The 13,923-nt window shown below is 39.9% G+C and overlaps 1 protein-coding gene across 1 annotated transcript in view; it reads right to left on the bottom strand.

The window, feature by feature from the left end:
- Window positions 1-8,459: 8,459 nt before the first annotated feature.
- The window catches only part of cmpk2 (cytidine monophosphate (UMP-CMP) kinase 2, mitochondrial), an 8,334-nt gene continuing 2,870 nt past the window's right edge, over window positions 8,460-13,923 (bottom strand). The window contains exons 2-5 of the mRNA XM_017477223.3: window positions 13,470-13,593; window positions 13,020-13,221; window positions 12,108-12,341; window positions 8,460-10,044 (exon numbers count right to left, since the gene is read on the bottom strand). Coding sequence (XP_017332712.1) covers window positions 9,906-10,044; window positions 12,108-12,341; window positions 13,020-13,221; window positions 13,470-13,593 — 699 coding nt within the window. The 3' untranslated portion in view covers window positions 8,460-9,905. The remainder of the gene's footprint in view (window positions 10,045-12,107; window positions 12,342-13,019; window positions 13,222-13,469; window positions 13,594-13,923) is intronic.

Genomic DNA, 13,923 nt, shown 5'->3' with positions numbered 1-13,923 from the left:
CACTGAGATACTTTAAAGGAAATCGGGGCAATGTCCAGACTGAAACACTCTCAAGCAGTGACAAGGGGCTTGTAAAATATTTGCAAACAGGCATGATTAGTGGAGCATGGTTTTACTTTAAAGTATCTACACTCACTGTCCACTTTAATAGGAACACCTGTACACCTGCTCAATCATATGGCAGCAAGACAATGCATTAAATCATTCAGATGCAGATCTAGAGCTTCAGTTAATGTTCACATCAAAAGTCAGAATGAAGAAAAATTGTGATCTCAGTGACTTTAACCGTGGCTTGGTTGTCAGTTCCAGATGGGCTGATTTGAGTATTTCAGAAACTACTGATCTCCTGAGATTTTCACATAAAACTTTCTCTAAGGTTTACAAAGAAGGTTCAAAAAACAAACATAAAACACTGAGTGAGAGAAATCAGAGGAGAATGACTAGACAGGTTTGAGCTGAACAGAAGTCAATAGTAACTCAAATAATCACTCTTTACATCCATGGTGAGCAGAAAAGCATCTTAGAATGCACAACACATCAAACCTTGAGGTGAATGCGTTACAACAGCAGAAGGCTGTATTAGGTTCCACTCCTGTCAGCCAAGAAAAGGAATCTGAGGCTATCATGGGCACAGACTCAACCAAACTGCACAGTTGAAGACCCCCCCCAATCTTCAACTGTTTATGGAGCTTTAAACAAGTCCTGCCATTAATGCCAGCAAAACATCTGGGTTACGCATGTAACTCTGTTCCCTGAGTGAGGAAAGAGATGTTGCATGAGCTTAACGCTCTGGGAAGTAACCTCCGTGACCGGAATCTGAAGCTTGTGTAACATCATCCCTATTTATAGGCCTGCCATGATCAGGTGACATGGCAATTGTGTTGCATGATATAAAACAGCACCTGTGAACCACACCATCAGCCTCTATTATCTGAAGCAAAGACGCAATTCACAGGCATGCCCCAGTAAGACAAAGCTTCACATCTCGTTACCCTCTCTGTAAACAGGGTTACATGTATAACCCAGACGTTCCCTTTCAAAGGGAACTCAACATTGTGTGAGCTTCACACTGTAGGAGCGAGAATACCCACTCCGTCATACTGAGGCATGGCCTGTTCAAAAGATCCGAACTGGAGAGTAACTGCAAGACACTTGAGCCCAGGGTGGAATGTATATGTAGGCTGTAATATCGAATGGATGTGTGTAGCATAGACCACCCTCCAAATCACACACATCCTGTAAGGGTACCCCTTGGACAAAGCCTTCGAGGAGGCAACCCCCATAGTGGAATGAGCCCTTATGCCCAGAGGCATAGCAAGACTGCATGACGCATAAGCGATAGAGATTGCTTCCACTATATAATTAGAGATGCGCTGCTTCAACACCTCTACTGTCGCCACCAAAGCAGACCAGCAGCTGCTCCGACTTACACCACAAAGAGCCCTTACTGGACACAGTAGGTGCAATTTCTCTTGTTCCGGTGTGAGGAACAGAGCAGGGCAGAAAGCCTGCAACACTACCGGCTGGGCAGCAGACATAGGCACTTTAGGAATATATTCCGGTCTAGGATATAGAAAGGCATTGGCTAATCCAGGGGAAAAGTCAAGGCAGGATGGGGTAGATCTCCTACTTGCTTGAGAGATGTCAAGGGCACCAGAAGAGCTACCTTTAGAGTCAGAAGCTTCTCTGAGGCTGACTCTAAGGGGTCTCTAATGGGGCACCTGACAGACCTTAAAGGACCAAAGAAAGGTCCCTCAATGTTAGAGGATGTTACTCCACAGAGGCTCAATTAATTGGGGCATGGCTGGCCAAAATGGTGGCCATGTAGACCCTGATTGTAGAAGGACCCAACCCTGCTGAGAAGCGTCCTTATAAAAACTCCAGGACTGTAGCTATTTTGCAGTTTACTGGGCCTAGCTGATGTTCCTCACACCACGAGACAAAAAGCCACCACTTGAGAGCATACAATTTCCTCACGGATGCTGCTCTAGTGTTCAACATGGTCTCTACAACCTCAGTTGCAATACCAGAATCTATGAGGTGGTGTCCCTCAGGGGCCAGACTCACAGTGTCCATAGTGCTGGACGAGGGTGCTAAATGAGACGGTAGATTCCTGTGGACGGGAAACTCCCAAGGAGTGCCATCTAGCAGGGATATTATCTCTGAGAACCATATTCGAGCTGGCCAATAAGGTGCTATTAGCAGCAGACATAGACAGTCTTGGCAAACTCTCACTAGAACTTGTGGGAGCAGAGCGATCAAGGGAAAAGCATATAGATGTGACTTCGGCCACGTGTGCACCATGGCGTCCAGCCCCATTGGTGCGGGAGGAGTGAGGGTGAACCACAGTGGGCAGTGTGTTGTCTCCTCATAGGCGAAGAAATACACTTCCGCTTGGCCGAACCTCCTCCATATGAACTCCACCACCTGTGGATGGAGCCTCCAATCCTTGGTCCTCAGCCCCTGACTCAACAGGATGTCTGCCCCCACATTCCAGTTGCCTGGAATGTACATTGCACTCAGTGACAAAACCCTTCCCTGTGCCTGCCTGAACAGTGTCCATGAACGTAACCCTCCCTGGTGGTTGATAAATGAGACCACTGCTGTGTTGTCTGTCACAACTAACACATGGTGACCTCTCAATTGAGGAAGAAAGAATTTCAGTGCTAGAAATACAGCCTGCATCTCCAGGCGATTTATATGCCACTCCACATGAGGGCCGCTCCAGAGACTGTGAGCTGGATAGCCATCTAAGACTGTGTCCCAGCTCGTGAGGGAGGCATCTGTCATTACCATCTTACAATAAGGAGATGCCCCTAGAGTGTGAACCATGCACTTTGTGAAGGTGCGAGGGGATAAAGCTAGACCAAAGGGAAAAACCCAATATTGGTACGCATTTCCTCCAAATGCAAATCTCAGGATGTCCTGTATTGGGCTATATTGCTATGTGGAAATATGCGTCTTTTAGATGTATCGTCACAAACCAGTCCTCGAACTGAATCTGTGGAACAATAAGTTTGAGCGTCAGCATCTTGAACCTGTATGTCCAAAGTATGGTTCAAACTAAAATGGGCAGCATACTCCCATTTTTTTTGCAGACCAGGAAATAACAGCTATAAATACCTCTTTCTTTAAAGGCACAGAAAAGTAAAGAGATTTTTCTTTCTTTTTACGAGCATTACACAAATGACCAACATACAGTCTCGCTGAAGATAGTAAGGCAGGCGGCGTGGTTCACAGGTGCCGTTTTTATATCACACAACCTGCTTAATTGCCACGTCACCTGATCACGGCAGTCATATAAATAGGCATGATGTTACACAAGTTTCAGATACCGGTCATGTGCTAGGGCGCTTCCCACAGCGTGTAGCTCAAACAACGTTAAGTTCGATTTGAAAAGGAACAAAAATAAACTTTTTTTAAAAGAAAAAAGAGATATATAGCTGTGAAACAACTCAGCAACCTTGTTCTTTGATTTATTCCTTGGGGGAAGAAAGAGGATGCTGTGTGAGTAGAGAGAGAGAGAGAGAGAGAGAGAGAGAGAGAGAGAGAGAGAGAGTGAGAGAGAGAGAGAGAGAGAGAGAGAGAGAGAGAGAGAGAGAGAGAGAGCATAAAATGAGCATTCTAAGCTTGCCACATGAAATCAATTACTTTGAGTGGCCAGTCCAGCTAAAACTGAAAACATTGACAATACATTGAATCAACTGATTAACTGCAGAGACATTATTGTGAAAACACTTAAGAGAGCCAAATTTTATTCACAACTTGTTTTTTTGTTTTGACTCATTGGTCTAGTTGAGCTGTCAGCAGTTATATATTTTTCCTTATTCTCCATGTTTTCCTGACTTTTTTTCACGTTGAGTTTCCAGAAATCAACTGATGTTGATTTTATGAATGTGCAGTCAACACTTGCCTCGTTTCCTAGAGCATGATGACACATTGCGCTCATGGTAGGAGAGCGAAGCTGTGGATAATAAGGTGTGTTGTGTCACACTTTGTGAGCTATGACTGTTGGAAGGCTGGACGAGACAACTGTAAAATACAGAGATTAAGGTGGGATGAAGCATCGTATGTTTTAATGACATTTCCTTGTGTGTTTAACATATTTAACATCCTTTAGAATCTCTAGGAACACACTGTAGAGTTCCATCCTGACATCAAAGAAAGAGTAGCCTAATTTTCCTGGTGATATAACGTGGACCTGTACTCACTGTATGTTCACTGGAAAGTAAATGTTTTGGACAAAAGTAAGCTTAAGGTGCAATCATTACAGTGTGCTGAAACAAAGAATGTAATATTTATCTAGCTAAATCTTAATGTACTAACTGTTGCATCCATCTAGAGCTAAGATCAGGACTTCTAATTAGAATACCAGCATCACATAGCCACAGAGGATGGAATCTTCTAGCAATGAAAACAAGACTATCAAACATCCATGGTATCATGACCATGAAATATTCACATGCACAGTATATGTTGTTTGTACCCTACGAAATAAAAAACAGAAATAATAACCAGAAATAAAACATAGTCACTGTGCATGCAATAAATTAGCTGCACATTAATTAAAATTTGTCAATATAGCTTCAGTGTAGTTATCAACTTTTGTTTTTGTTTTGTGTAACTAGTTACTTTATTCAGTCTGTACTGGATTATTATTTTTTTTGTGATTGTTTCGGGCAAAAATGTTTGATTTTTCTGTGGCATTTTAAAAATTTTGCGATGCAGCTATTGTGCTTTTTGTGGAAAACTACTTGAATTGCATGAAATTGTTTTTCACAGTCTTTTGCAGTGATGTTTGTTGGTAAACGAGAACTTTTAGCTGTACCCATTTTCAACGCATGTGGGGCTTTGGCTGAATGTGTTGTGATGACGTCACATAATGTGTCTTGACCCAAATCTGTGAAAAATCTGCGGTAGTTTTGGAAAAATTGCAAGCTCCTCTCAATATTGCGGAGTTTGCTTGATTTTGCGTTCATTTCTGCAATCGGAAAAGTTTGATTATAAAAGTATAGATTGGCTGTAGCTAAGCTATTTAAAATCATGAGTCGATTGTAACTTCCCAAGATACTCTTTATTGTAGCTTCCCCAGCATTGCATATTATATACTTAATACAACCCCAATTGCAAAAAAGTTGGGACAGTATGGAAAATGATAATGAAAACGAAGAGGAGTGATTTGTAAGTGTACTTTGACTTGTATTTAAACAAAAAATGTACAAAGACAAGGTATTTAATGTTTTACCGAATCAACTGCATAGTTTTTTGAAGATAAAATAAAATTATTTTCAAATTGATGCATGCAACACGTTCCAAAAAAGTTGGGACGGGGCAATTTAGGACTAATAGAGATGTGACAAGTTGAAATAAGAAGGTGATGTGAAACAGGGGAGATGATCATCTAATCATAGTATATACTGTAAGGAGCCTCCAAAAAGGCCCAGTCCTTCAACAGCAAGGATGGGTCGAGGCTCGCCAATCTGCCAACAGATGCATCAGCGAATAATGCAACACTTGAGAACATCGTGTGCCCCTACAGAGATTGTCATAACTGTATACCCTAATATAAGATGATTGTAATTTTAAGATATATATATATATAGTACTGTATATTTTAGACAGGGAACTTATGGACAAAAGTATTAGATTTTTATTTAGTATTAGAATTAGATTATTTTTTTCAAGGTACATACAGATATACTCAGAATATACACTTACCTGACATTTTAATAAGAACACCTGTAGTTTTACTCATTCATGCAATTATCAAATCATCCAATCAGGGAGCAGACCAATCCATAAAATCATGGAGATACAGAAACATTACCTGGTCTTTTTCCAGTCTTGAATTGGTCTGTTTTGGTAAGCCTGTACCCAATGTACTGTAGCCTTCTGTCTTTGGCTGACAGGAGTGAAAACTGATGTGCTCTTCTGCTCTTTTAGGTTCAGAATTGAATATGTTCTGAGATGCGTTTCTGCTCACCATGGCTGTAAAGAGTGATTATTTGAGTTACCATAGCCTTCCTGCCAGCTTGAACCAGTCTGACCATTCTCCTCTGACCTCTCTCATCAACAAAGTATTTCCACCCATAGAACTGCTGCTCACTGGATGTTTTCTGTTTGTCGCACCATTCTTTGTAAACTGTAGAGATTGTTGTGTGTGAAAATCCCAGATCAGCAGTCTCTGAAAAAATCATCTGATCATTAAATTTAATTTATCTGCGCAGACATCCATGTTTACATGGATAACCATTAATTCGTTATATTACTTATGTCAAGTCCCCTCTCATGTGCTCAAATCGCAGAAATAACAGGCAAAGCGAGGAACAGATCTAGTAGCAAACGGAAGATCTGAAGCAGGGAATCGCTCACCCCTCTCACACACACACTCACACACACACATACACACACACAAAAGCCACAAATTAATTAAACACACAAATTAATTAAAAACACACAGACACACCTTCCCAAACTGTGATCCGCCATATATCCCACCACAGCTTGGCAGCTCCTCTAGGCCTGGTGGTAATGGTGCAATGGTGCCAGGCTTCCAAACCCTCACGCCCACCCTCTTATAGCACCAGCCCATCACTCACACCACACTTCACACATTATTCATGGTCTCATGGACATCTTCCATTTGATCCACTACTTAGACAGGCCTTGTTGACTTTCTTGCTTTTGCATCTTTAATTAATTGTTTTTTTCTGGATGCAGTAATGAAATATTGAAGAAGCCACTTCATGATGAACACTGTACATGTGCAAGAGATGTATGTTGAGTTTCCACTCTTTTCTGGATGGAGCAGCCTGATTTGGGACAGCTGTTGCATATTTCACAACACACACATGACCAGATGTGCATTGCAACAGTCGGTGTGGATATATTTGGTCGGATGTGTGATTATTTATGATTACAGGAAAGTCTCTGGTCATCAATTGTGCATGCTTTGATCACAGGCTACTTTTTAGTGTCTGGTTTCATGTGCTCATCACTTTAATGTACACAAGTATGGAAATGGTCAGAAGAAATGGCCGCAGATGTCGACTTAAAATCTGTCGGTTGTAAATGTAATGTATGTCTTTGAGTACATGAGGCCTGAACATACAATTTTAATGCTATACTGTATTAGGTACCAAGACATGTTTACTACCAGCATGTTGACTTCCTTCTGTGGCTTTTGAATTGTAAATACTGGTGTGCACTTTATTGCGAAAGTAAAGTAATAACTGAGTTCCAGTAAGGCTGTCAGTATCTTCTTGACAACTGAACATAAGATCCTGGGGCTGCTCTGTGGGTATTAATGTAAATAGATTGAAGAAACTTGGTGTGTGGAGAGAGAGAGAGAGAGAGAGAAACAGAGAGAGAGACAGAGAGAGAGACTATATTTACATGTACAATCAATCAATATTCCGATATTAATCTGAATTTTGCAATATTGTAATTAGTATTGAGTCATGTAAATGCCGCAATCTGATTGCCTGATTCAGATTAAGGCATTATTTTGATTCCCACCCCTGGAATATGCCTGTTTTAATCAGAAATGAGTTGCATGTAAACACCTTGCTCAGAAAATCCACTAAAAGGAGATATATGCACATGCCCAATCTGCAATTAATCTCCTGGGAAATAGCAGCAGGAAAGAAAAAGAGCATGTTGTAAATCGGCATACTTACAACAACCATGTATACAGGAATATTCCAATGCATATAAACATCGTATTCAGAATATAGCTGCAACCCAAATCTAGACCTTAAATGGAATTTTATGTGCATGTAAACATAGTCAGCGAGAGAAAGAGAGAGAGAGAGAGAGAGAGAGAGAGAGAGAGAGAGAGAGAGAGAGAGAGAGAGCGCTCAGGAATCTAAGCTAAAGCAGTGAAGTTTCTCCTCACATTCATACTAGTGAATGTCTTATAATGATTAATGCACATGAAAGGTATTGTCACCAATCTCTACTATAAAACCCATGAATAGTCACTGCAGGGGAAAAGGTATGAGTATAATATATAATACAGCTGTGTTAAAGATGCAGTTTGTGTAATTGGCTGAGGGGAGTGTGAGAGTGTGCAACGGCCTGGAAAGACGTCTGGCAGTGATCTACAGGAGTCCATTAATTACTGTATGAATGCTCATCTCACATACATCTCCCCAGTGCTGCTGCCATAAAGAGAGAGAGAGAGAGAGAGATGGAAGATGGGTCACTCTGTCTTCCCCAGCCCACATCCGCGCCAAGCTCATAATGACTAAAACCCCTAATTAATCTTGCTATCATGGGTAACTATAAGACTATATAGATGAATTATAGGCCTAGCTGCAATGGGGAGTGTGTGCGTGCATGAGTGCGTGTGTGTGTGTGTGTGTGTGTGTGTGTGTGTGTGTGTGTGTGTGTGTGCGTGTGTAGGGCTAGGGCTAGGGCTGTCTCAGACTAAGGATTTTCTTGATTAACCAAAAGGCCACATTTCATAAATTTAATTTCATAAATGCATTACACTGCATCCAAAAACACTGCATTATATAACTTAAAATTTGTTTGCTTTTTAATTGTGAGTGTTCCACTTGGAATATATATAGTACATTATAGAAAAATAAAAGTTGTTCAAAATCAGTGTGATATCTGATCTGTTATAAAAACCCATGGTTGGATCAGGGGCATTGAAACTTTAGAATACTTCAAACTCTGCAAGAGCTTCCCAGGAATATGGTTCTTAAATTTGGTTCCTCACTGGGTTCCTTAATGGTTCTTTGGAGGGTTACCAATTCTAGAAATATCATGGCTCCCCGAGAATGACAACTTTAAGTACTTGAAGTAAAATATACCCTTTAGGTTGCTAGATGGAAACTTTTGGTTAATTAGAGGGAAGCTTAGTATGGTCAGCTACAATTTACCATTACAATGTCTTGTACACTTACACTATAAAAACGTGCATCATGTTAAACTTGTTAAAAGAACAAATCTTCAAAGATTACATTGCATGTTCTTGGAATAATCTTTACAGATATCAGATTGTACTTGCATCAATTATTTTGTGTTGTAACTGCATTGTAAACAAACAAATGAGGAAATACACAAAGGAAGAAATAAATGCTATTACTGACAAATATTGTCAGTAAAAATCTTGTCTTTTTTTAGCTTTAATATCGGTTATGTGCACTGTTAAATGATAAAGTATAAATAATTTACATGGGGAGGAATCTTCCAATTGTCAGCCCACCAGTAAAGATATAACTTAATCTGAACAATTTTAGAAAGCACTTGTTTTATATAACACCACTGGACAGTAATCTCAGAATCACATTTTGCTTTTAAAATCTGAGTGGAAAGTATGTCCCACACTAAACAGCAGGGGGAAATAAAATAACTTTCCTACAGGATTGCTCTTTATTAATGCTCAGAAACACCTACAACTGGTGGAATTTCCTGGCCCACAAGGCCCTGATAGCTTTTAATGTGGCGTGCTCTCTGAGCTCTCAGAGGAGTGAATGCAGAGCTGACCAACAATGGGCCCTTGTGCAGAAATCTAATTGAAATGATTGATGAATTCACTGAGCCCTTCGGTTCAGTTCCTGAGCTCCAGTGTGAGGGGAAAAACATAACACAGAGCGTATGGAACATGCAAGGCTATAACCCTGTATATGGGAGTTGACATCTCTGCCCAGCATTCATAATAACTTTCTCTCTCGTGTCATCAGTGTTACTCTGTGGGAAGTGAACAGGTTGTGACATGTCAGGATACAGGATTTTGACGCCTGCTGGGCATTAACCATGAACCTCCTGTGCGGCCAACACTGTCTAAGACCTGGGACTTTTTTAGTGGGGGTGGAGGAACTATTTGTCTAAGGATAGGTTATGATTATACTACCATCTAGTGGACAAATGTGGTATTGCAGCGTCTGGGAAACTCATTGGTGGTCTGGGGTCTGCAAGTTGTATTTGTTTTTAATTAAACACAGCACTTGTTGGAGCACCTGCTCTGGGCTGGGACTGGCATCCACAACGATACAGGCAGGGTTCTGGATTTTCTTGTAGGCTTCATCCACTCTAGAAATAAGTAGGCAAATTGATTACAATCAAAAATGCTGAAATGGCAGATAAGATTTTTTTTTTTTTAATCAGTGGTTAATTCATTTGTAGTCACCTATTTATCATAACCAACATCCTTTTTTATTAAAAAAGCAAGACATAGACTTGGGCACAACTAGAAACACCTGGGTATATATATGTAGGTTATACCTGTGCTAGGAACTTATTAATTGATCTAAAATTGACAGAAGTTTTGAAACTTTATGGTTATGCTTTTTAAACACAGCCAACACTTGGTTTTGGTTTAATTTTGGCAGGAGACTATAGAAAAGTATGTCTCCATACTAAAGGAAAAGTAAAAGACCTTGTTTTCCACAACATATAACCAAACAAATGTTGCTTAGTTGTGGCAAACAGCAGGCAAAAACCCAAAAATCGGCTTTTGGCCAAAATTGTATTTAGGAAAGCATACATATAAAGACTGAATATAGAACCAGTTTACAAACATGGTGGTAAAACTAGTTTACTTCAGGTCCACCTGAAGATGTCTAAAACCTTTCTAGTTAAGTGTGATTTCCTCACACAATGAATATGAGGTTTTGACCTAGCTAATGGATGGCTACACGTCACAGTGAAATGAACATACACTTAATCAATCAAATCAGTTTGTAATCATATACCAGCTTTCAAAATGTCTGCAATGTTCCATTGCCAAAGTGAAACTGAAATGATATCTTTAAATGAATTTTCTCCCTTTTCACTGGTTACTCAGGGTAACCAGACTTTAAAAATATTTTTAAAATTTCACCATATGCAGAGGTGTTGCTACAAGACAGGCAAGGCAGGCAACTGTACTCAGGCCCCCCTGAAAGCCAACACTCAATCCTTGAAAATTTTAGCTCTCAATGTATGGAATTCTCCCAAAACATCTGATGGATAATGTATAACCCCATACCAGGAACATCCTGCTAAAGTGGGTCCTATCTCACTAGCAAGTGGGACTTGCACAAGTTTATTTTGTATTGTTGCCCTTTTCAAAATGAAGAGAACTCGCCAGTGTGGAAACAAGAAAAAAAGCGAACACAAAGAAAAGCAAAAGAGAAAGCATAAATGTAAGTGGTGGAGATATTCTAATAAAATATTTTTGATGAGAACTATAGGATAAGCCATAAAGTAATGAAATGCTAGCCCAACTTTTTTGGCAAGCAAGCAGCTACTGTAGACAGGAGTTGGAGCATGTTCAGCATTTTACTCAAACTGTGTTGATAGCTTGGTCTTTTAAAGTACAATACTGTGTAAAAATATTTTAAAATGTTTTCTGCATTAAAAATGATTATAAAGAGCAGTAAAGAGTTATAGATTAAACAAAGTTAATATTTGGTGTGACAACCCTTCAGTAGACTCAGGTTCATTTCATACAGCTTAATAAGGTTTGTCTGGTAAGTTTTACTGAGCATCTTGGAGAATCTCACACAGTTCTTCTGGAGACTTTGACCATCATACTTGCTTGTGTTTTTGCAGGTAAAACCTAACAGACTACATTATTATTATTTTTTTTAGATGTATTATGTGATATGCTACTTTCTTTATTGACATACATACATCTTCTGTTGGAAAAGTAATGTTTGTCTAAACATCTAAAAAAAAAAAAAAAAATTACTGACTTTTTTGTTTATACTGACTGAATTCATAAAATTCATAAAAGTCCTAAAACATCTAAGACAACACTTCTATTTAGAAAAAAATGTGGGTGTCAAACACATTTGCACAGTACTGTATATACAGAGTATAAAATAACAACAGTTTACCAAAGCCTACACTGGTACATTAGCCCACCTCCCCATATAAAACTAATCCAGTCTGAATAGGGATCAAGACAGAAAAGAAAGTGAACAGGAAAGTTTCTGTTTCATTATGTAACCAGTGTTTGTATTTTCACAGAAACCATGCCTGTCAAATGGGTCAATGGGCTGAGCCATATGTTGCAGTCTTTAATAGGCAAACCCATCCATTCTGCACATGGTTTATGAAGCACCACAGGTTGCGCTTTATGAAATTTGAACAGAAATGAGTTGACCTACTTGCGACGGAACAGGTGATTGATCTCCAGCTGGCTTTCCTCCTCGGTCTTGTCAAGGCCTCTGTGTGTGAGCCTGCGCAGCCTCTCCTCAGGGCTGACACTGAGCAGCAGGACCAGGCTGGGCCTCAGCAGGTCAGATGGCCACTCATAGATCTCTGAGCCAACAGCTGGGAGGTTCTCCTCTCGCCCGCTCACTGCAGTGGCTATCGCGTACGCTGCAGTGCTGTGCCAGTACCTGAGAAGGAAAATCATTCTATTTTTATTTATATAGTATTTTTGCTGATACGATGTCATTGTCATTCATTCTGTATTTCATTCTATTTGTTGGGCTTTCTCTTTTCTCTCTGTTTGTGTCTCTCTCTCACTGTTTCTTCTGAAAGAGCCAAATTGAAATCCAATAGATAAAACAGTTCAGCTTTAGTTTTGGCTACACAGATCAATATTTGTATTCTCTCTTTTAGTGTTTTTCTCTCTGTGTCTTTCTCTCTTAAGCAGAGTTTCCATCCACTTGTGTGAACTCTAATGTTGTGCATTCCAGTCTTTCCATGTCTTTATTTTTCTGGAAGCATAAACGGCCATATTATTTTAACATACTCTTTAGTGTGTTAGTGTATGACTGGTTGGACATGATCCATGACTGTGTTTGATGGTGACTGTTGATTACATCATCTTGCTCCTTCTACAGAACACTTTTTCTAGGTGTATTTGATGAAAACATGACACTGCACTTTCTTTTATCAGCGTTTTGGAAATCTGCTTCAGTGATACATAACACTTGGAGTGAAACATATCCTCACTCTGGCTATCTCTTTGCCTCCCTTTTTTGTTTCACTTATACACTCGTGCCCACTTATCTATGAAACAGGTGACAAATGATGTGTGCTACTATGTGTATTTGTACTACATTTTGTACCTGTCTACAACTACAGGAGCATGAGATGACTCTCTGGCTATCTGTGCTGCAGTGATGTAGTTCCCAAGGGCATAGAAGGCCCTGCGAATGAGTGGTGGCTCCGCGTCAAAGCGTTGTCTGAAGCAGGCCAGGCACTGAGGGGGGGATTTTAGCAGAACTGCACCCAAAGCCTTCTGCAGGCTGCAGGTCAGAGTAGTTTTACCTGTGTACATAGATAGGAGTAAGAGAAACATGTCAACTTTCTGTTGTGTACCTTAGAAGACATGTTCTTTTAGTTACATATTGATCTTATCTTAGAGAATTCTCAGTGACTTTGCAATTAAGTTACACAAAGTACATATAAGTGTAACTTCTAACTATAACTGCAAGAACAAATTCAACCACAGTAATCTTAATTAAATGACTTGGCATTTGTCAAGATTTATTTTGACTTATTGACTTATTTCTCACCTGTAGCATCCAGTCCCTCTATCACAATGACTGGAAACCTTTTATCATGACTGTTGTTGAACTCCAGCTGTTGCTCCATCACCAGCTCCAATACGGCCTTGGATTCTGGTATGATGTCACAACACTGGGGACACAAAAGCACGATCGGGTCTTTCTCACATCTCACATCGTGGCGATGTATTTGAATAGCCCAGTTTTTCACTGGTAATTAAAATGTTGAGAAAATGGGTTAGGGAAGAACTGCATGTCGGCATTAAAAAAGCCCAATGTGGAATTACTAGATATAGTGCTTATGTCTGTCTGGACACAAAATTTGTATGTGTTAGTGTTGCCACAATACAAAACTTTTGACTTTCAGACTGATACCATTTTCTATCTGATGATACTGGTATTTAACTTTTATTTCAACTGATATTTCAACTTTTGTACACTTAGGATAGGGGTGTCCAATCTT

Source organism: Ictalurus punctatus, chromosome 9, assembly GCF_001660625.3.
Source record: "Ictalurus punctatus breed USDA103 chromosome 9, Coco_2.0, whole genome shotgun sequence".
NCBI classification, from domain to species: domain Eukaryota; kingdom Metazoa; phylum Chordata; class Actinopteri; order Siluriformes; family Ictaluridae; genus Ictalurus; species Ictalurus punctatus.
This window is presented reverse-complemented; position numbering and strand designations above follow the sequence as displayed.